This window comes from Notolabrus celidotus, chromosome 20, assembly GCF_009762535.1.
Source record: "Notolabrus celidotus isolate fNotCel1 chromosome 20, fNotCel1.pri, whole genome shotgun sequence".
In the NCBI taxonomy this organism is placed as follows: Eukaryota; Metazoa; Chordata; class Actinopteri; order Labriformes; family Labridae; genus Notolabrus; species Notolabrus celidotus.
Genome location: NC_048291.1, coordinates 12,207,146 through 12,231,113, shown reverse-complemented (window position 1 = coordinate 12,231,113; position 23,968 = coordinate 12,207,146). Strand labels below are relative to the sequence as shown.

Here is a 23,968-nt window from a genome sequence, read left to right as displayed (position 1 = left end):
TAACCAATCGGAGGACGTAGTAGGGACGCCCCATAACCAACTAGGACAGAGGATCGGAGATTAGCTATGATTGGTCCATCATAACGGGAACGAGGGGAATAATAACAATGCTTGATACAAAGACATTGGAAAACACAGAGATTTCGCAAAAGTCTCAAATGACTTACGGATGAGTACCGATAGGCGTTATGACCTTTTCTCCTAACCCAGCAGAAAAAAGTAACGCTTTTTACACCATTCCTACCAGCAGCAGCTTTAATACAATAATTATATCCTCAATAACAAGTTGATTCATATTTATTTTTGCCATACTTAGAAATATGTCAGTTGCATTGAAATATTTCTCTAGCACAATTCTGCATTTATATTGTCTGATTTATTTGTCACTGTTAGGGACATCACAGTCATAGTCACAATAGAACCCCAGCAGCACCTTATTTGGAAACTGAGATATAACTTTCACATAATAAAAGTCACTAAGGAACGGCATCTGTGCACACCTCCCATCTTACAGATGTTATTAAGTGAACCAACTGTAATCAAACCTTTCAAAACTACTTTACAGTCATTTGAGAGTTGATAGAGCATAACTTTCACTCCTTACATTTCTTACAACCTGTCTGAACCTCCTGTTGTGGCATGAATAGCCAAATATAGAAGTCTATTCAGCATAGTTTTACCTCCATAATGTCAAAGTCATTGGCTGATAACAAAAGGCCTCCACAATAGCCTCACAGCTGTCACAAGGAGAGAGTAACTGGCTGAGTAATGGTTTGTCACACAGGCTCACTGTTTTACAGCCCAGGCCTTTAGAGTATTTTTCCTCTTAATTTTCATCAGGAAAAACAAATTCAAAGATTTTGACAAAATAATTTGGCAATCATCTTAGGCCTCAAACACTTTAATAAAGTGCCTAATAAAACAGTGCTCCTCTGATGTTTCAAAAGATAATGGGGGCTTACCTTACTGTTTTCTGCATCATATGTGCTCCAAACACAGAGTGGTGCAACATAAAGAATGTAAGAGCCTGACAGGAAAAGCTTTGTCAGCGTGTTTTGATTAAAATTTTGGGGATGTTCTGAGAGCTTTGTGGCAGCATAAGCATTTCTCATATATAACTGTTTGTTTCTTTGTTTCTTTGTTTGTTGTTTGTTTGTATGTATGTATGTATGTATGTATGTTTGTTTCCAGTTGGATCTGCCATGACTGATCCTCCAGAAAGCCCTCAGCCTGGCAAGCCAGAAGTGTCCATCCAGGTAGTGTCCCCCTCTCCTCAAAGCACTGTGGTTCACACACCCACCACCCATATGACCCCTGAGGCTGGTGAGTGGCTGTTGACCCCCGGCCTGTGGAGCATGGACAAAACAGCCTCTGCTCTACCAGTGGCTGATTACCTCACTGCATCGGAGCCTGGCACGTCCTTGACTGCAGTATCTCCATCTTTACTTCAAACTCAAAACCTCAACCCGACCAGCGGTTCTATTAACTGAAATCATTGCTGTGTGTACAAGGTTTGTCTGGTATTTAAAGGCCATCAAACTCTGTTAGGTTGATGTCAACTGACCAAAGTGATCCGTCAAACAAGCCATTAAAAACGCCTGTAACCAATTGGATATGGCCACACAGGGGTTTATGGTCCGAGATCCATGTCTAATTAGTTGATTGCTTTCATTGCCTTTTTGATGGATCACTTCCCTTTTACGAGTCTCACCCAACAAATGAACACCATATAGCACGGATCACATATTATACTGTTGGAGGGAGGCCTCTTGTAACAGACTTAATATTTCCTCTCAGCCCCTCAGGCTGATATCTTGCCAGATGATAACCAACTCGTATTTCCTCGCCTTGTCATTTCTGCTTTCCTTGGCAATATATATCATACCAAGAGGCTGAAGCATTTCTATTCAGGCCACAATCTGGGGTCAGACTGAAAGGTGGCTCTGCGTGGCCAGAAGCACTTTCTGTCCTGTGTATCAGAAAAGGAAATTACCCTGTCAGAGAAACAGAGGATATCAAACTGAGAGTTAAAAAACTTCTCTGAGATCACTGAGTGATTGACAGCAACTCCAACAGAGCAAAAGAAAATCTAAATTTCTGAATAAAGCTTTCTATATTACAACAGAACTAAGAAGGCACATCATACTGTTTATCATACATCTCCTGGTACATGGCTCTGTTGACTTTTGACTCAATAAAACACAGTGGATCAAAACTAGCAGATATCATGGCACCCAAACCATCACAGACTGTGGACACTTTAAACACCTTGGATTCTGCGCCTCTCCTGTCTTCCTCAAACTCTCTGAACGTAAAAAGGACTTTGGACCACTGAGCAACAGTTAAGTTATTTTCTCCTTAGCCTCCTGCTGCCGTTGTCTTCTGGTTCAGGAGTGGTTTGATATCAGGAATGTGACAGTTGCAGCCTCTTTCCTAAGGACAACTGTGCATGGTGGCTCTTGATGCACTGACGCCAAGCTCTGTCCACTTCCTTGTGAAGCGCTTTCAGGTTGTTCAATGAACTTTTCTCGACAGTTCTCTCAAGGCTGCAGTCATCCTATTCCTCATGCATCTTTTTCTGTCATACTTTTCCCTTCCAGTAAGCTCTCTATTAACACGTTTCGGTTCAGCACTCTGCAAAACAGCTAGTCTTTTCAGCACCAACTTTCTGTGGTTTAATCTCCTTGTAGAGGGCGTTGATGATCGTCTTCTGGTTTAAGTCCGAACCAGAAGTCCGAACAAAATATTGAGCTCTATCACAATATCCTGATTCTTTTAGCTGCACTTGTATAAAACAAAGCTATATGTAAATATTTGAATATTGATGTAAAAGCTAAAAACAAACTTGCCCTCTAAACTTCCACCATTTCTATCTCTGGATAGGAAGGTTGTTGGTTTTTGGAATGTTTTGTTTATTCTGTGAATACTTTCTTGTGTGGTCTCAATCTTTTGCAAGATAGGTTTAAATGTCAGACAGTTTGTATCGCTCCAACCCTTTCCCCCCCTTTTTTTACACCTCAAAGCCATCAAACATCCTCTTAAATGTCACGTCTCTGCCATGGAAAGTTAATGCAATTGGATTAGCAAAATGTTGTGGATAGAAAGACTTCCTGCTGCTCCACTGGCTCTGTCTTCATATTTTTGTTCATGCCAACACGACTGTGCAGGCGGTCACTCTCTTCTCCCGCTTGTGTGTCATTAAACTGCTGGACCAGAGTGCACTCCTGGCATATTTCCATCACTTCTTGAACCCAGCATACCTGAGAGGATACTCCTGCTTTCCCCCTCTGTGTCTCCGCAGAGAGGCAGGGCTGCGGCCTCCTGATGGACGGCTTCTCTGACCATCCCAGGCACTGATGCACTCTGCCTCACAGTGAGCCACAGGGAGGGTCATGTATCTCCATCTGCAGGTATGTGGATGCCTGGAGGACAGCTGCTCCCGGGTGAAGTGATAAAACAGCCCCATTTCATTCTGGGGACATCTGATAGTGCAGCCAGCTCCACAGAGTCTGGCAGCACTAGACCTGGCTGAAACTAAATCACTCAGCCGCAGGAGGGAGGGGGCACCAGGGCGTCAGAGCAGAGCCTGAAAACAGCATGTTCTGGGCTGTGATTCATGGCTGAATGAGTGTTAGAATATAAACAAGTTTACTTAGAGAGACCTTAAGTCTGGAGAGTATATTTGCATGTGCTTAGCTAAAATCCTAAGCATGAGCTCCTGACTTTTTTTAACCTAGTTTGTGATTTAATGTTCTTTATAGCCTCTAAAGCAGGGATTCCCAAAGTGTGGGTTGTAAACCCCTGGGGGTGGCGAGACACAAATGGGGGGTCATGAGATTCCAGAATGTTTTCTTTTAAGTTATCAAAAATTATTCATTATTTTTGTTTATTTTCTTTGTTTTCTCATGTTTATCTTCATTTTTTTTGTTCTGTTAATTATTATTATTTGTTTATTATCATTATTATTATTTTTGTATTTTTTTGTATTTATTTATATTTTCTTCTCTTTGTTGGTTTTGTATTAATTATATATAATTTGTTAACTTGTGGTGAACAAAGAAATACAGAAAAAATGAAACAAAAAATAAAAGTTGAATGACAAAAGTTATCTAAAAAAAGTCAATTTTGTCCATTTATAGTAAAATATATGGACAAAAATAGTAGCTAAACTTGAAATAAAGCCTTGAAAATAGAAAATGTAATGAGTTTTCTGCTTTTCTTTTTGCCACATGACTCCTAAGTTTAGGGTTAGTGAACAGTTAATTATCAAAAGCATCAGTAGCGGTAGGTTAATTCATAACGGCACAGGAAACACAGACATATGCTCATATAGGTAGGCTAATTTTCTGCAGACCAGCTAAATGAAGACACATCAAATCGCTTTGAGGGACAGAGGGGGTCGCAAGCCTTGGGCACCTATATTTTGGGGGTCGTGGGCTGTTAAGTTTGGGAACCCCTGTTCTAACGGTTGAAGGCAGGATTGCTAAATATGCAGCCTAAACTCAAACTACTGTAGAGAATCTATGACTGTATAAAACATGACTGTAGTCTCATCAACCTCACCTTTTGGTGTCTGAAGAGGAAATACTGACTGAATCAGACTTTGGAAACGGGAAAAGAGGTGGAGCTGAGGTGGGCCTCAAGCCTCCTGGCAAACAGCTACAACACACCCACCTGTCCACTAACTCAGCAACACCTCCAATTATGCAAATGTATGCACACGTACAGTTGTCATGAAGTTGAATGAAGGGGTCTGGGCTCTGCTGGTCTCTACAGGACATTCAAACTGCAGTTTTCTGCATTTCCTCATTGGTTTCCTTTTTAACACCAAAGGTTGTGGATTGGTAAAGATGAGGTTTGTTGATGCATTGTTGCCTTAAAAATATTGATTAAGACTTTCAAAGAAAAGTTTTGACATTTTTGAAAATGCTTAATTTGCATCATTCCTCAGAGTTGGATGAAGAGATTTGGTGTCATTCTTATGCCCCTTTGGTAATATGATGCTAACAAAAGTAGTTTAGAAGTAGTCTAGCTTTCAAATTAATAAAAGGATATTTTCCCTGAAGTTTAAAAATTAATTTGGATCTTGATGGAACAACAAACTAATGAACAAATAGTGTTATTGACGTGTGCAGGATCACTTTAATGTCACTTAACTACTCAAATATTTGTACTGGCTTTGGTCTCTTACATCAAGTGTCACCTTTGCTCTGATTTTAAAGGTACAGTGTGTAGAAATGGGGGCATTTAGCGATAACTAGCAGTCAGATACTAGACGGAAATGCTCCCTTGCTCCTGTTGGTGAAGTTCCAGAAGTCCTTTGCTGTTGTGATGGATGATAATTATGACCCTCCAATTGTCAAGTTTTTTCTATTAAAAACAGCAATATAATTCTTATCCCAAAACACAAACCATTCTCCGCTTTGTCTTCTTCTTCATTGTCTTTCAGTCGGTGCATTTCTCATGGCCATCCACAAAATACAAAAGAAGCATGCGGCCATTGCAAGTTTGTCCACTCTGTGCTACAGTACAAACATAGCAGAGCCAGATGCCAGCCTCCTTGGAAGGGGACCCACTCCTTCTGTAGACATAAAAAGCTCATTCTAAGTCAACAAACACAAAAGAAGTTTTAGATTCAGGTGAATAAAAACACAACATCCAGTTAAAAGTTAACTACAAACATGACACTTTTATTGAACTTTTTTTTCCTGATTTGGTTACAGAAACGAGAGTTAACAGTTTTTTTTCTTTATCTAATCAGGGGAATAAAGTTCTATACATATGCATGCTGCGTCACTGCACAGTCACAGCTGTGAAAACCAATATCACCCCTGTCAGCTGCCCCGCTGGAACAGTCTGAAGGCAAGACAAATCAGGAGAGGACAGGCAAGGACATGCCAAACCCAGGGACGACGGGTGTTCAGTGGGCTGTCCGGGGATGACAAACTTAACATATAGAAGTTTTGTGCAAATTTCACCACAGTCTATTTGATTTTACACACAGAGACGAAAACCACCAGAAGTTTCTCTTTTTTCCCCTCCAGTCTTCAAACTAACAGAGGAAATTATTTTTAGGTCCAGTGTTGATGGCGTTTTGTTCCTTTCTGGGGACTCAAACTATTTGGACCGCTTTCCCCTGACTTGTATCTCTTTGCTTCTTAAGAGCCCGCTCTCTTTTGTGTTCAAGAAAGCACAGACAATAAGTGTGTCATCTGATATACACTGAAATTATGATTGCAGTCACATGACCCTTACATAAATAGAGTTAGTATTCAAAAGTACATCTGAGAAAGGTCTTACATGTAGAAATGGTGATAAGCATGCACAGATAGGTAGTCGACAAGTGCAAAATCTACAAAGTCACATGTTCTTTTTTTTTTGTATTCCACTTTGAGTGAGATCATCACAAGAATTGAAACCTCCCCACCATACTGACCACCCATACCCTGAGGACAGTTCTTCTTCATGGGTTACCACACACAGATCTATGGTCTGTTTCTGACCAGGCAGGGCCCAAACAGAGCCTGACAAAGCATGGCACGCTCTGTTTGGGCATAGAGCTCGCTGGCTGGTACCAGTCCTATTTTAGAATAGCCAGTGGGTAAGACATAAACATACAGCAGCAGTTAAGATGTGACACGTGGTCTTTTCTTAGTCGAGGTTGGCTGTAAGACGAAAAATGACTGAAGGAGGGCTTGACTTTTTCAGCCCTCCCTGCTCTGTTTTTCTTCTTTTTTTAATCCTTAAAGTATCACAGAGTAGTTTGTAGTTTACTGCATGAAGTGCTAGAAGTAACTCACAGCTGCTGTTGTTTTTTTCGAACAAAATCAGAATCCTGTAGTTTGTTTGTATCCTCGTAACTGTGACGGCAAAGACTGGACCACTGTCTCGACTATGAATGCTTTGCAGGAGGTACGAACAATGTAAAAGCCTATAAATGACAACTCATATATTTTCCTTGACCATTAATCAAACAAAAAGATAAAAATATAAGCATATCTAGTGTTGGCAAAAGATTTCCAAAAAGCTATCTTAAAAAATAAAGACACCAGCAAGAGAGAAATAAAAGCATAAAAGGAACAACAAGCGAATGTATGAGCACAACGCCAACCAGTTAAAAAAAAAGTCCCCAGATAAAAATGGTTTGTAATAGTCAGTTCTCCAGTCAGTCATATGATACTGGTGTCTAAAATAAGCCTACAGTTAAAAAAAAGAGTAAACAAGCAAGCAAAGCTTTACAGCAATACTATGTACACAGCTTCTCCAGTGTAGAGAGAGAGAGAGAGAGAGAGAGAGAGTTGGTGTCACGGTGGAAGGGGGAGGGCGAGAAACGGAGACTCCAGTGAAACGGGAGTCCTTCTTGGCACAGAGACTCGAGTTTGAGCCGACCACAGAGAGGCAAGCGGAGGATGAAGAGGGAGGAAGGAGAAGACAAGTACATAGAGCAGAGCAGCATGGCCGCCGCCCCCATGTCACGAAAAACATACACACACACACACACACACACACACACACACACACACACACACAGGCTGGCCAGGGAGCCATTTTCTCACACGTCAGATTGACTAAAGGAAGTCATTGGGATTTCTCTCCCTTCAATCCATCTCTCGCTATCATCTTCCTCATCTTTTCCATCCTCTCTCACACTTGATCTTCTTCTTTCTCGCCGCCCCTGTGAATCTGATCTCTCTAAGGCTCTCGGGTATCTCAACACACCAGCCCCTCGGCTCTATATATAGCCTGTCACTCACATACGAAGACTGGATCTGCATCAGTGTTGTTTACCAGTAGTTTTGAGCTTCACTGAGGAAGCGATGTGGAGAACAATTTAGCACCAGAATGCAACCTTGACTTTGAACCCCGCCCCCTCCCTCCTTCTGACACTCATAAAATCACAACACTCATGTACGCACACATAAAACACAGATAGAGGAACTAAGAACAGGATACCGATTCATTTCCTCACTCCGTTTCCTGATGATATAAAGTGACAGTTTCTCCTAGCTGGTTCAAACCGCCAGTGGCCACCGGAGATGTGGGAGAGCCGCACACAGTAAAGTCTGACCTAGATTCAAGAAGCGCTGCCTCCTTCCACTGATGAGTGACACCCTCCTTGTCCAATCAGAATCCTCTCTGCTCTGTTGTTATTGTATTTAACAGTAGTTCAGTAGCAGCTTGTGATCCCTCTGCTCAGGTGCTCCGGGCTGCTTTTGAGCTTCTTTTGCGATTGCAGTTCTTCACAGTTTGTTTCACGTTTTTGCAAAGTGTCCATGCAGGTGGGAGGATGAGGCGAGGTGAGAGGAGTTAAATGTTCTATTCACAGACGGTGCAGAGAAATGCAAATAGATTTAAAGAGGGAGGAAGGAGGAGTGTTCGTGGGTAACAGTCCAGAGAGGGAAGGCTTATTGTACGAGATGTAGGGCGCACACACACGTTTTCCTCTCATATACTTTACATACACACCCACAGAGGCTGGATTCTTTAAAGCGGGCGGTGCTGTACAGTTGCCCATGTGCTCTGTCTTCACCTACCCTGTGGATGGATGGAGGACAGAGCCAAATGTTTCCACTTGAGTGCCAGCATTTTTTGTGGAGCAGCAGAAAAGACATCCTGACTGACAGGAAGAGCTAGACAGAGAGAGAGAGAGAGAGAGAAAAAAAAAAAAAGGTTTCACAGTTTTCAAGGACGCTTACAGTGCTGTAGTCTCAGGGGAGCAAATCAAACAAAAGAAAAAAAACTACCGCATGTGATATTTTCAGATCTAAGTCAGCTTCAGTTTTGTTTTGCTACTTGCTGGTCACATTTTGAGTTTTTCAACCCTTCTTTTAGAAATTAGTGTGCTAGAAGAGCTTCAGCTTTGTCCTCCATGCCCTACTTTCTCTCAGTCTCGCACGCACTCATACGTTACTTGATTTGCACGCAGTCAGTGTTTTAGTCTGTACACAGAAGGAAAGGGCCCTGTTGGTGTCCATGTTTTTGAAGTTCAGTACAACCAGGCGAGCCTTTCGTCCGTGGGGACCTCACGCTCCTCGCCCTCTCCTTCCTCTTCTTCTCTTTGTTGTCGACCACACTTCTTCTTTCCAATCCTCTCGCTCACCATAGCTGCCTCCCTGTGTAGGTTGGAGGAGCAGAGGGCACCTGCAGAAGGCAAAATTAGGTTTGTAAGTCATAAATAATCTGGATAGCATCACACAATCCCGCATGCATCTTTACACACATGCATACAGCGGCTGAGCGTACTCCATTTACATGCCTCTCTGCAAATACCTCTGTGGTTTGAGATAAAAAACATCCATGACCATCTCTGAGTCAACATTAACCCTCCCCTTTTCTAGCAGCCTTTTAACTGCACCACATTTTGATGCACACCGCCGAGCAGAAGCATTTGCAGCATTTTTAGCAAGCTACAAGACCTGGCCCAACTCCTACCAGCTCTAAACCAAATTAAAATCCTCTGATTTTACAGCTTTCATTTGACTCTTGAGGAGCTACATCTTGTCACATAGGTGAAATTTATTTTACCTCTTTCATATCCGAACAATCCTGAAAACTCACACTATTATCTAACCAATATACATGTATCCAATTATCTCTTCTATTCAATTCTGTGCTTCTGTATATGTATCTGATTGAATCCATTTGAACTGTTAAAAGCTAAATGTCTTGTTTAATATATTTCATGCCCTTTGCAAAGCTTTTCTGTTTGCATGTGGAGAATATTATGTAAATCAATATGACTCATCTTTAGGATGAATACAAAACAACTCTGTTAAATTAATTTTATGCAGAGCAGTCTCTGCTCTCCATCTCTCAGGTTAATTAGCACGAGCTGTGATCTCATGGACTAGTGACTGAACATCATTGTTGTAGTACTCGAGACCGACTCCAGTCCTTAATTTCAGGACTTGATCTCAACTTGGATGCGAGCACTGATGGTAGGACTGTACGATAAAGCGATTTTATGGATTAATTAGCATTTTGGTTTCAGGCGATTTAAACAAAAGAAAATCTAGATTTTCTCCGTAACCTCCTCCGCTGCTTTTATTACTTTTTTCAGGTACAGTGTGTGGACATATACTATTTAGCAATGTCTAAACAGTCAAATTTTAGACTGAAACACTTCCTTGCCCACCCCCTCCCATGAAATAACAGTGGCCTTTAATGAAAATAAGTTCCTGTGATGCATGATAAGCATGATACTCCATTTGTCAAGTTTTTACCATCAAAAAAGGAATATCAGTACAATGGATATTGTTTCCCATTCCGAGCAAGTATGTTCTGTCACTATGTACTGCACACTGTACCTTTAAGGGGAAATTCAGTTGGCCTTTGTCAAATTTTATCGATAAAATCAAATCAAAACTAGTTATTAGTCATTTGTAGTTTTCTTTTTTCAGGAGAAAAACACAAAATCGATTAAAATCGTAAATTGAGTTTTTTGTAAAAAAAAATCTGGGATTTTATTCCTAGGCCATATCGCCCAGCCCTAACTGATGGCTCAGACTAAGACTCAGAGTCGAGCATTGGCTGCATTCTGACTGAGAAGATGGAGAGGACTCTGACTTACTTATTGATTGAACCTCTATTCACATGGGAGTAGTATTTCCTGGGGACCTCTGATGGTTTGTAATAATTTCAGAGGACGTCTGTGTTTTTAATCCTTTGCGACTCAACCATGTCAATAATTTGTAAAGTAAAAAATCCAGGGCAAATCACCTATCACATTCCAGGACATACAGAAGTCCTCTCAAACTATGAATCTAGTTCAAATCAGGATCTCAGTAGGGGTGGTAAAACATTTCTTACAAGGTCTCTGCTGCTTTTTGAGCCCCTTTACAGGTCAAAAATTATAAAGGCTGCGTTGGAGATTCGAAACAAAGGTTTGCTAACATTTTGGGTGCAAATTAAAGCTGAATTATTTTGAATGGAGACTTGTTCGCAGAAAGAGCAAACTAAAATCCATCCAAACATCCAGACATGGAAGAGTGATTTGATATATGACATTTTTTGCAGCATGCGATAAGGAACATCTTCTATCTTTCAGACACGTTTATTGCCTTTGTAATGCTGACAGTAAGAGTACATGAGGGCAATGTTGCCTACAAAACATGAGGTGAACCACATTCTCTTTTCCTATATGATTAAAAAAGAGCGTAGCACTTTAATTCTTGTGCTTGGGCTTAGCTTCACAGTTTTAATGAAGGTTCTTTGTGGAAATTTACTGGATGTTGACATCTTTTTCTGCTTTTACTTGACGACATCACTTCTACACATGAAATTTCAGTCAGTAGAAAGTGTAAGGACTTTTACGTCCAGACAATGTGTTGTGTTGTTGTGTGGTAGGCTGGAAATAAGTTCACCTGTGCCAGCCAGGGTGGCCATTACTCCTGCGTAATGAAAGGTGTGACAAGCCGGCAGACAGTTGCATCATTCAGGGGACAGATAGCATCCCTGCTTCTTTTTTACACACATAGGAGCTCTTTCACACTGACACATACACAAATCAATGCCAGATGAGGGACCATTTGTGTCAAACCCATCCATGCATGTGCCCACAAGCTATAAATACACACAGGTTCATGAACATGCACCTTCAGTCTGATAATGCACACACACTCATACCTCTCCCTCATTCTTGTGCAATGACGTGCGGTCCGGAACGCACAAATGTGCATGCAGTCTTGTCGGCGTGGTCGAATGAGAGAGCGGCGTGTAAGCAGCGTGTACCTGTGACTGGGAGGATGTACTCACCGCTCCCCCGTTCAGGATCATGGTCATCTCAGTGGGCTGGTACACGTTGCTGCGGAAAGGAGCGCTGGGCCTCGCACCAGTGTTACTGTTATGTTGCCCGGGACCACCGCCACTCCTCAAGCCTGAAAAATACAGGGACAAAAGAGGTCAGGCGTTAATGTCCCTGCTACAGAACACTTGCTGTGTAGTCCTGCAACACAGAAATATCTTCCAGTGCTTATTTCTTGCCACACATGCAAATATTTCCTGATCTATTACTCACTCTGGCCTACATTCCACCTACTATCTGCCTGCACATATTAGTCCTGTCTGCTCTGAATATTGGATCGTACTGCATGTTCTCATCGCTGTCTCCGTAGCCCTGGGTCTCCACAAACTGTCTATGAGAAAGAGGGATGTCTTCGTCAAAACTGGTCTCTCTCATCCGTGTCGAGTTCTGGGAGGTGTCAAAGTAATCTGGGGCAGTTGGCTGTGAGGAGCTCTAAGGCAGATGTGGATTCAGGAATGGCGTGGAAGATCAGCAGCAGCCATCCCTGAGCCACTAAGCGATGGCCAATGCCGGTTCATTCCAGTCTGGGGACCTTCCCAGCCAGGCGTTACCGTACAGATAGAAGCCCACCCATGGCCACCCACAGCAGCAGCGACAGAAGACAGGTCACCAGCAGCCAGACAGCATTGCAGCGCCACTGGCGTGTTTTTGCACACAAAGCCAAAGAGGCGGCTGCCAGTGCAGCTAGGAGGAGGGCTAGCACGTAGCTGCAGGCTAATGAGAAGTCCATCGGTAGATACTGACAGGCAGCCCTCCCCTCCCTCAGCACGGTCAGAAGTAGCCACTCTGCAGCGATGATGCCCTGCACAGCGCTAAGACCTAGTGCAAGACCTGTGAGGGCGCAGCCACCAGGGCTCCTGCGCTCCCGGCCTAGCCTGCGCAGGCGGACACCTTGTACCAGCAAACAGGAGAAGCAGACGGCAAACAGGAGACCCCATAGGGCCCTGCGGAGCAAGCATAAAGACTCATCCTGCTCAATCAGGTAAGCAAAGCTCAGGCCGAACAAGCCGAGGACGCCCAAAGCAGCAGGAGGATGGGTCCCACGGCGCTGCGCTTCTCAGCCTCACTGATGTGGTGTAAACGGCAAAGTAGAACCAGGGCAAGCAAGATGGCAGTCAGCACCCCACCAGCAGCAACTGACTCAACAGCCACACCCCATATGGAGTCCAGGTCACAGAGGAGGGTGTAGGGACGCACAAGGCCCCATCCACAGCCTCTCGGGAGAGCATCAGAGTCCTCAGAGTCTTGACTGGTGGCACGATGAGTTGCAGAGAGCAGCAGCAGGACGAGGACCGGCAGGAACGCCATGTCTGGGGGATCAACAGAAGAAGAAAGTCAGAAAGAGATGAAGGAGCAAAGATTGAGAAAGTCAGAGGAATGGAGAGAAAGGGGAGAGAAATAGAGAAAGTGAGTGAGATGTTCACGTAATGAAATGTTTTGAGGCAGCAGAGTTGAGCAGTCAGTCATTCCCACTGTTATTATCTGCCTGTGAATGACAATACAGACAGCCACTGCTGTGTTTTAGAGAGGAAACAAAGGACGGCAGTTCATGCAGGGTGAATGACAGAAGCCTCCAAACACACAACAGCCCACGCTGCCTACAGCCCTGCCTGTTTTTGAACCTTTTAGATGCTCCATTTTGCAGGGAAAAACACCAACCAACCTAGAAAAGTCCAGATAAGCTGCCTTCAGTTCATTCACATTCAGAGCATTGACAGTGCTTCCAAAAGAAAGTTTCAGGTATGTTATTTGTCCATTCTGGTTTAGTGAGCTGGCTGCTCGAGCCCCTGACAGGAAAGCTGCCGCATCATGCATATTTTTTTGGAAAAAAAAAGAGATACAGAGAGGAAAACTTGTGTGTACAAGCAGTTCTACTCACTATCAGGCATCTCAGAGCATCTAGCAAGGCGAGAGGTGATGCATAATACACTGCAGCACCTGGAGCTCCGCGTACAAACACTCACATACTTTTGTGTCCAAGTGAAGAAGCACAGAGCAAAATCTATTCTGTCTCTGTCTCTGAGTCTGCATTCTCCTTTATTCATCACAACTGTCAGACACAAATACACTCCTTCCATTGAAATATGCTGGGATGATCAGTGCTGTCATTTCACCTGACAAGCTGTGTGTTTTATGAGAGGCTGATCCGTATTTAAGCCACCACAATATGTCTCTCTCTCACACACACAAAACGCGTCATTGTGCCAGGTTTCTGTCTCTCTGCAACAGAAATTCTTTCCAAGCTGCCTCATGTATTTGTGAGTCAAACAATCTGCTCTTATAAAGAACATTTAATGCCTTAAAGCTACACTCTGGATTGTTTATTTCAGAGTAATTTAAGTCTTGCTTTCATTCCCCCCCCCCCCCCTCAGTCCACAAATACACTGTACCACAATATTTACATACCACTTAAAGAACACTGGATATCCCCTGCTTCATGCTCCCTTTCCTTGCCAGTAAGTCAGGGAGAGTTACACGGTCAGGCCCGTCAGGGGAGAGTGGAAGATTTAAATACACACCAGCCAGAACTGCAGGTCACACACACTCCTTCCAGCTTGGAGCTTAATAACTGGGCCAGACAGCCAGAGAGAGACAGGGCTGGAGACACTGTGATTTATTTGATCATGAAAATAGAAGCAGAAGTGGGAAGATGTTTTATGAATCTGCAATAAATAGACTAGACCTACTTTTGTTTGTATGGTTTGTCACTTTTATGTATCTGACTTTTAACACTTTCTAAGAAGTAGAAGACAAGTGCTGTTGAGTATTTTCTTGTTGTGCTACTTTGTAGTTCTTCTCATGTAACTTCAGAGGAAAACACTTTCTGTTCTCTTGCTTATATTTTAAAAGCAGTAGATACTCTTTACAGTACAAAACAAATTACAGAGTATTCTTTACAGCAACGTATTATAGATTATAAGCTAAAATGATTCATTGATTTATGAACAGGAAATGTAGATACCTTAAAACCAATTAATCAATGTGGTTATTTTTCTAATCCAAAATGTCTTAAACTTCATGGTTCCAGTTTCTGAAAATGGAAATGTACTGTATCTACTTATCTGAAGTTTGGAGGTTTTAGACTTTTTGAGGGGCTTTAGAGAAGTTTGAAGGTTTCACCATTGTATAGCCATAAGGAAAATATAATTGTATCTTTGGCTATGTTCACACTGCAGGCAAAATTGGCCCAAATCCGATTTTTTGGGGGTTAAGTGACCAGGTCAGATTTTTTAGAGGCAGTGTGAACACTCAAATCTGGCCCAAATCAGATTTTTTCAAATCAGATTTAGACCACTTCCATATGTGGTACTGAATCAGATACAGATCTAATTTTTTGCAATGCGACCTCAGTGTGAACAGCCAAGGCGGATTTGATGCGCATTTGATACTTTCACGTCACTTTATAGCAACAGACGTCACAATTCTGCATGGCGGTAGCCTTGCAAAAATGAAGGATAGCAACGATGGAGCAAGTCAATGGAGGGACAGCGAGGTCTTGGACCTTATAATTGGGGTGACACTTCCTCCGCAACCGGTCATTCATTGTCCGGCTCCCACTGCACAAAAAACTTTGTAACAAAGGCGAAAATGCTGACTTCCTCCATGTTTACGTTTGTGAAACAGCTGCATGTGACGTCATTGTTACTGTTCTTTTGCACATGCGGGGCAGTTCCGAGCCGCAAACAGTTCACACTGGAATCGGATACAGGTCACGTTATAGATGGTAATGTGAACAGGCAAACAAAAATCGGATCTGAGCAAAAAATTGGAATTGAGCATTAAGCCTTGTAGTGTGAACGCAAATTAAGAGATTTCTCTGTAACTTAATGAGTGCCATCAGGTGGAATGTGCAGTGAGCTGCAGAGTGAGATGGAGAACAGTGCAAAGTACAGGGACACGTTGATTTTCTAGAGTGTGACACCATGTCATCTGAACTTTTTTCATTAAACGTTTGAAAACTGGATTACATCTCCTGTCATTCCCATCACACTGAAGTTACACTGCCTCCACTGTGAGTGGTTTTTGACATCCAGAGGAAACGCCACGTCACTTTAACCAGAACAAATTTTAAAAGCAGGACTTTATTTGTATTGTTACACTGCTGTGTTACTATTTTACTTGAGTAAAGGATACTAATTTACAAAGTGCTACCCATTAACAGGGCTGTCAGCGTGACCGCGTTAGTCATGATGTGACTTAAAATTGATTCCCAGATCAAGGCACTGGTAATTATAGCTTTACATTGTAAATATGGATTAAAAACTATTTTGAAATGCAAAACAAGGGAATTTTATACATGTGCTTTATCACAATGTTAAAAAAATCCATCATTTGAATGTTGCCAATAATGTTTAACATTGTTTCTGAGTGGACTCTCATTTCATCAAAAAGTATACATTCAGAGATTTAGATTCTTTCTGAAATTTCCACATCCTCATAAAACACAGTACACTCAGATACTTTCATCTATTTATATAAACAGGCTTTGATGTATCTGTCCTAATATCCATAATATATATATATATATATTTTGTAAGTCAGCGTTTGTTTACAACTTCTGAAATATCATCATTTATTTCTGAGGCCCCAGAGGGAACAGCAGAGAAGGATGCATATGTGTGTTTTTGCATATTCATTTGCTAAGAGCTCTTTCATGTATCCTTCAGAGATTTACACCCTAAAAATTCCTCCGAACACCTCCTCATTACTAAAATTCCCCCCTCCCTTATTTCCTGCCGTTACTTCAGCCTGTCGCTTCCTGTCCTTTGCGTTCTTCCTGGTTGCAGAAGCTCACAGCCGCTGGTTATTTTGATTGTGCTACATTAACATCCATCAGTGCTTATGGAGGTATGAGTCACCAAAACACGCACACAAAACACAGATTTGGAGCCTTGCACATACACAAAAACACCATACACCAACATGCATATCTTCACAGGTTGCACAAAAACACACGTCTAAAGCATGCATCCATAATCCTACATTAATCACGTTGTTTTATTATAGACAGCCCTTGATATCCATGATTTCAGACAAAGAAGCTCACTCATCCTCAAATAGCCACACAGACAGCTCCTCTTTAGTTTATTTTTTTGCACTTCTCTCTTTGTCTTTCTTTGCTGCCGTCTTTTGTCACTTCCTGATGACACAGCCTATAAAAACACCAAAAACTGAGACAAGTGAACACACTCCCAGAGGCTGAGGCTGCATGCTACTATGTGACCGCTTTTTCACTCACTCACCCTCTCACCCAGACACAGCCTTCTGCACAGATGGTGGCTCTTCTGCTTTTTGCAAGGGGCTGCCAGTGACACACACCACACACACACACACACACACACACACACACACACACACACACCACACAAACACACACACACACATACATACACACACACACAACACACACAAACACACACACATACACACACACACACACACACGTGCAAAATCACCAATGCATAGGCAACCTGTACTACACACAGCACATAACACACACCTACAGCACACATGCCCACACTCAAGTCCTCCACGCTGCTTCTCACTAATGTGAGTCATGTGAAAAGAGATAGAGAGAGAGAGAGAGAGAGAGAGAGAGAGAGAGAGAGAGAGAGAGAGAGAGAGCGAGCAAGCATGGCCTTCCGCTTTGTGTTGCACAGAGGATGCTGTCGCCCTCTCATCCTCCCCTCCCTCCCGTCTTTCTAGACATGTTTCTCTCTCTGTCATTCCCACTCCATGCAGCCATTTCTGTCCTCCCCTCCATTTAAAAATCCTCTATTATGTCGGATTTCAATGCCACCTCTCTAGAGCTGCCGTCTCATCTCCATGCTACATTTGAAGATGTGCTGCGAAAGATGCACCTCACACACCTCCTCTCTTCACATTCTCTCCCTCCTTTTTCCACTCTTCTCCTTCTAATCCCAAACACAACCTTCTCCCTTCCATTTTGGCTTCTTGTTCTTCCCTTCTCGTGCCCCTTCCTCCCCCTCCCTCCCCCGTTTGCCTTTCTTCTTGTGTATCTTATGTAACGGGGGAAGGATCCAGCCTTTGCCAGTTCTGCTGTATGGCTACTGTTTCTCAGGCATCGTGTTCCTCTGTGCCAAAGCAGCCTGCTGGCACCCGAGAGGTCCATCTTAGTTTTGTATTCTGCACGAAGCCGGGGTTTACATGTATTCATGCTGCACGTGTCTCGCATGCACATACACAACAGGCTGGCTGGCTGGCTGGCATAGCGCCTGTGTGCTGGCGCTATTTGCATGTAAATACCACATTCTGGTGGCATGTATTATGCATCTGTGTGAGGGGGCACCACATTCTCACATGGAGCTGAACGTGGCAAGTATGCACTGTGCATTCCATATTGCTGCTGTTTGACACACAACAGGATCACAGGCAGTGAGAGTGCAAATGTGCAGCACTGCAGTCTTTTAAATCTGCTCCGGGCTGGATTGGAAGGGATGAGGAAATCTAGCTACAATTACCTCCTGCTGTAATTATCAGACATAGCGCACAACCAGATGCTGCCTAATTAAGAAGGTGATAATTGGGGGGATTATTGCATTTTGACGACTCATTCCGTTCACATTTTTACCCCTACTTTTATATTCCGACTACAGTTGAGGAGAAAATGTGTGTGTAGAAACACACTCATCCAGCTGTTGGGGTGAGCAGGTCATTTGCAGGACGGGTCCCAGCAGCTGCTCTCTTATGTTTCTTGCACTGTTTTCTCTAACACTAACAGACCTTTACTTTTCCGTCAGCGCATAAATTTACATCTTGCATGAGACGTGCGGATTACATAGGCCTTAGAAATCAGTCATGTTAAATTAACAGGGGCTGACTGGATGTCTTTTCACGCTGCATCAGATTTAGTTTGGATTTAAAACACATATAAACTTGTATGCTCTTATAATAGTCTGTCACTGGAGAAATCTCAGAGATGTTTTTGTCAGTTGTAACTTCTGTTTGAGTTCTCTTTAACGTCTTGAGTTAGAGTATTCCGCTTGTATTTGCTTCTAGGGTAAAAAGTGTGGCTTGAAATGTCTTTTATGCTTTGTTAATGTGTTTTTTTTTATGTCACCAAGCTGGCATTTTAACATTTATCCGCAGTAGAGGTTTGGACACCACTTATAACATGAACAAGAGTCTGAAACACAGGAATAGATATGTGTTTTCTTTATTTGGACATTGTCCTAGCTCGTCCAACACAGAGAGGAGCTCTTTTTAATCAAGGACACTTTGACAGGACACATGGTTGTTGTAATCCTTGAACTTGTGACTTTCCAGAGACGGCCTTCTTTTCCAATCTGTATTCAGTTGAAGTCGGGGACCTCCTACACAGAACATTGCAAAAGCATGGCCAATTTACACGAGATTTCCTTGCTCCATTTTGAGAAATGTCTGTGTTTTTGCTTTGATAAAATGACATCACATGAAAGCAACAAAGAGACACTTTAATACATGTTTCCTCTGAACAGTTTACACTTAAATTGCCATTAGCAGTACAACTAATTTATAGAGTGCCTTTATTTTTTTTACATGCTGACAAGATATAAACTGTTTGTTGCACAAACTTTTTTTTCTGGAACAAAAAGGAAAAAACTGCATTTGGCAAAATGCTGGAAAACTCCTCCAACTTCCTACTTCAGATCAAATGCACAATAACCTTGAATTACATGCATAATCTGATCAGTCTGACTGTGTCTCAAATCTCTACACGTCTGTAAGCCTTCAGTGTGACGTCACCAATCCCTCCCAGCTGGTGGTGTCAGATAAAAAAGAGGAATGAAAGGGGATGAAGAAGTAAGGAAAGAGAGCAGAGGCACAGTGGAAGTCAAGGCGTGCGTGATGTATGAGTGTGCTAAAATATAGAAAAGGAGTCCATGAGGACAAGAAAAAAGACTGAGAGCAGCAAGGCTTAAATTGATGTGGAAAGGGACTGAATGGTGAGACTGAAGAAAGGTTTGTCCATTCACTGTGCAGGCCTCCTGGTTGGCTGCAGCATGGAGAAAACTGACAGTGGAAGTATTTTCCCCAGCCTCTTCAGACACCCCGAGACATCCTAATTAGGCCTCATTACCATGTGACTGTGCTCACAGCAAGACCATATGCTAATTGACTTAACAATTAACAGCCCCAGTGCATTTACCCCCACCCCCACCACCTTCCTCCTTCTCCTCCTCTTCTTCTTCAAACAACAACAACTATGGCGGTGTGATTAGTCAGATGAGAAGACATCCCAAACTCCAAATATGCACCCTGGAACAAGCCCCAGCCCTCAGGTTTCATGTGCTCTGCCTACATGTGATATCAATGAGCATCTTTTATTATTGATGAAGTGAGGGGATCTACTGAGGTGAAGACAGAAGAGAGGAGAGGAGGGTGATCACAGGAGCCCAAAAAAAGATCAATCTGGTTAGATTGGTCATCAGAGGAGCAGGAGGAACAGCCTGATGTGCGATGGAAGAACTGGAGCGAGCTGAGTGCCTGGAGCAAGTGTGTGTGTGTTTGAGTTTATATCTCTGTGTGTGCGCAGAGTAGAGTTGGCTGCAAATACATGCATTGTTACTCTTATTTTGGTACATCAGCTCTTATTCGGGTACCATAAGTCCTATTTTAGTGCTGTCATTTGGAGGCTGTCCCCTGATGCTTTTGGAACGGTGAGGCTGGAATACTTAATTTAAACACTTCGTTAACGTACACAACCAGCTGGGTCATGAACATATCTATTATCATAATTGGCTATGCACTGCACATGTTATTGGAGGATACCTCTAGAGGGCACACCAGAGAGCTCCAACTGTATGCAACTACATGTGAAGGATGTGCAGGGGGTAGATATAGTCACAGCAAAAATCTGAATTGAAAACTGTTCTCAGTGAAGGACAAAAGGTTCATAGCCAGCTCTGTGGACTGATGATCAAGTGACAGAACACAATGTCTCAATGTCCTCTCCAACATTGTCCACAGTGCACAAACGTTACAGTCCCAGATTTTTTTTCCATTTAGTTTTGCAGGTTTCCATGTCGACTTATGGAACTTATCCATCTCGACCACTCTGATAGGCATGTTTGTCACTGCTAAGTGGCGATGACATATTAAGCTGTGGATAATTGTGAACATGTTTGATCAACTTTCTGCCATTGTTTTCTTGCTGCTGTGCTGACCTGTCATATCCCCTCTGCCTCTACACTGCCCCTTCAGGTCATGTGCGTACTCGCATCTTCAGACAGCTCAGGGTTCATTTGTCAGGGCGTGCACAGCCAACATTCCCAAGAGATGCAGGGCAGCCATCATGGTTAAAGCAAATATATCTCTGACCTTCCTCTTTTTTATGACTTAACTCCGGTTTGTAGTTCTGCTCTTCATCACAAGTGTTACTTAAAGCTCCTATTAGGAGTTTTCAGCTGGTTATGAAACAGACTGAAATTAACATTGATGCCTCTTTATGGCATAAAAAAGCAAACAAGACCACGAGCAAAAAGACTGACAAGTTCTATATTGTAATTACTAAGGCCTGCAACCACTGCGAGGGGGTAGGTGTCAGAGGAGACGAGGTGAAGAAGAACCCTTGTCTAACAGTAAATATTCGGGGTGGGCCATAAGTTTGAATGTCTAAAAAAAGCAGGAAGATCAGCATAGAGAGAAGAGGTATCACTTTCTACAGGGGGTACAAAAATCAACACAAACAGAGAGCCTCTTACTGGAGCTTTAAACCGTTTCACTTTATCTTGATACCTGTTCTGGTATTTTGATACCATAAGTCTTACTTCGGTTCAGTTACTTTGTTTTGGTACTGTTCCAATTTGGCACTAGAATTTCCCTGCAATATTTATAAAACTCTATCTCATCATATCCTATATTATAAAGAAGTGGGAAAGCACTTTTGTGCATAAAAATGTCTGTCCATCCAGCTCATACACTCAGCTGTGTCATGTGAACATATAAAGCCCCCCCCCCCCCCCCCTACTCACTCATCCAAACAAGGTTCATATGGCATAAGCCCTGAGGAGATACTGTGGCATCCTCTTCTCCCAGGAGGAAGATAACTAACTCATGAAAGTGTAGCCTGAGAGTAAGCAGCTCCTCTCTACTGAATATTGATTAATGATGGAAAACAGAACCTTCGAAAACGGGCCCGGGAGCTTTCTGAGAACACAAATACTGCTCTGACAGAGGCTGAAGGCTAATAAATCATCTTGTCTATTCAACAACAGTCAATCTATACATTGACTTCCATTCACATACAAACTTCCATTGTCTAATTGGGTTCAAGTGGGTATTTAAGTGCAATTTCTTTCCTTGTTGGACTGCTAGATCAGGTCCGTGTCTCTTGTTTATAAAGCCGGTGTGGGAGGGGAAGGAGGGGTGGACACTTCTCTTATAGGGGACACCCTCAGTTTAGCTGACCTAAGGAGCAGCTCAATGCAAACACATTTAGAAAAAGCTTTTTCTTTTCTTTTCTTTTTTCAGCACAGCTCCCCCTCTCAACAATACCATCCACATGGGAGGGTCCCTGGGGGGTTCCAGAAGAGTGTGTTTGTTTGAGGGAGCAGCATTGTTACAGAGGTGTGTGTGTGTGTGTGTGTGTGTGTGTGTGTGTGTGTGGTGTGTGTGTGTGTGTGTGTGAGGGGGGTGATCCAAATATAAAGAATGACATCTAACCTTTGGGCCAAAGAAAGGAGCAGTGACTGACACTCCTAAAATACAACCAATGCATTGTAGAGTGAAAAATGGAGGCACAGCGAAAAGAGACCAACCTTTTCATCCTCGTGAGAAAAATGTGCCACAGCCAACCGGTGATTAAATTTCACACCGGTCAAAGCCCTCAGTGGTCATGTCTTAAATAAGCTTAATATGGTTTCTTTAACTGCCCCTCGAGGTCAAGGCCGTAATGTGCCCGGCCCTGTGTGTGATTGTACATCTTGTAACATGTCTACATTGCTGCGTGCCCTCTCTGCCACACACACAGACACACACACGCGCACACACACATACACCTGCAGTTGGTGCATAGACATCGCCTGTCTCCAGGGGTTGTCATTGATGCAACTTCCACATCAGTGCTGATTAGCCTCTAAACAGCCACACACAACAATGCATTAAAAAAAAGACACCCCTGAGTATTCCAATCCTACCCTCTGAAATATATCACGCGCACACATCTTCACAAGGGTGTCACACTCCCCTGCCCCCGATCTTGACTAATCAATATCCTTTGGGTTACATGGTGATAAGCACGTACCTTAATCGATGTAAACAGATCCGATAGAGAACGAAGGCAGTGGCACAGATGTCAGCTACGGTGCGAGGCAGAGTAAAAATGTCACATTTCGGACTGAGCTGCGCTCGCGGTGTTTGCGTATTCTCTCTCCATCCACATGGACTCGTGCGCGATCAGCCCAGATGATTCCTCCTGTTCTAGGTTTGAAACCAGAGGTTATTCAGCCCGTCTCCGTTGTCCTCAGAGGAAGAATGGGCATGAATGGCGACCCTAGACAAGTCAAAACGGGGGGACACGCAGCACGCCGGGGTGTGTCGGGATTATAATGTGTACGAGATTCGTGATTGTTGCCCCCTAAATCCTTTGTTCAGCGGTGCGCATCTTTGACTTTCACTCTGCACCAATAAAGGAGCCTTCATAAAAAATAAATAAAACATATTCAGAGTCCGAAATCCTGTGATGCGCAGAACCGGTGCGTCCCAGAAAACCAGCCGGTTCTTCTCCTGCTTTGCGCTGATTATGCCACTGAAGCTCCCGGTTGACAGTCACTGCCTGCCCCGTTCCGCACATCTCCCGACTGAATGCATCACAAAAAACTGCGCTCCGCATAACGTGCGCACTGATAATCCCCCTCTCCGCACACACACGCAAACACACAAAGTGACAGCCCTCCGGAGCCGCCACAGTCTCTCCTGGCTCCTTCTGTCCTCCGCCCTTAAACTGTTTCACCCTCCGATAAATTAATTGGTGTCGGACAGAGGGACCACCTTATTAGATCCTCCGTGGACGCACAGTGGTGCGCTCTCCTCTCCCTATTGCACACACAAACATGCAAAACGCACACGCCTCATAAATCTGTTGTCTAAATGTCAACAGGCTGCACGCGCGAGTAGGACTCTCTAAATGCTACACCTGCTTCGCTCTAGTTTGCAGTCCTGTTT

At 43.1% G+C, this 23,968-nt stretch overlaps 2 protein-coding genes across 9 annotated transcripts in view; one reads left to right on the top strand and one right to left on the bottom strand.

Annotated features, from left to right (window-relative positions):
* Positions 1–6,203, top strand: part of iqck (IQ motif containing K) — a 22,663-nt gene extending 16,460 nt beyond the window's left edge. The window contains exons 9-11 of one of the 8 annotated variants that reach the window (XM_034711557.1): positions 1,192–1,256; positions 3,302–3,410; positions 5,450–6,203. In XM_034711557.1, coding sequence (XP_034567448.1) covers positions 1,192–1,256; positions 3,302–3,325 — 89 coding nt within the window. In that variant the 3' untranslated portion in view covers positions 3,326–3,410; positions 5,450–6,203. Of the gene's footprint in view, positions 1–1,191; positions 3,872–5,449 lie in introns of those variants that run through there. The other 7 variants (XM_034711552.1, XM_034711556.1, XM_034711555.1 and 4 more) reach the window with 7 other exon arrangements.
* Positions 5,663–23,968, bottom strand: gprc5ba (G protein-coupled receptor, class C, group 5, member Ba). The gene is given in 9 exon segments (XM_034711560.1): positions 5,663–9,141; positions 11,755–11,882; positions 12,091–12,228; positions 12,231–12,251; positions 12,254–12,301; positions 12,304–12,376; positions 12,378–12,826; positions 12,829–13,113; positions 23,049–23,968. Coding segments are annotated over 8 exon segments (1,185 nt in total). The 5' UTR covers positions 13,112–13,113; positions 23,049–23,968; the 3' UTR covers positions 5,663–9,096.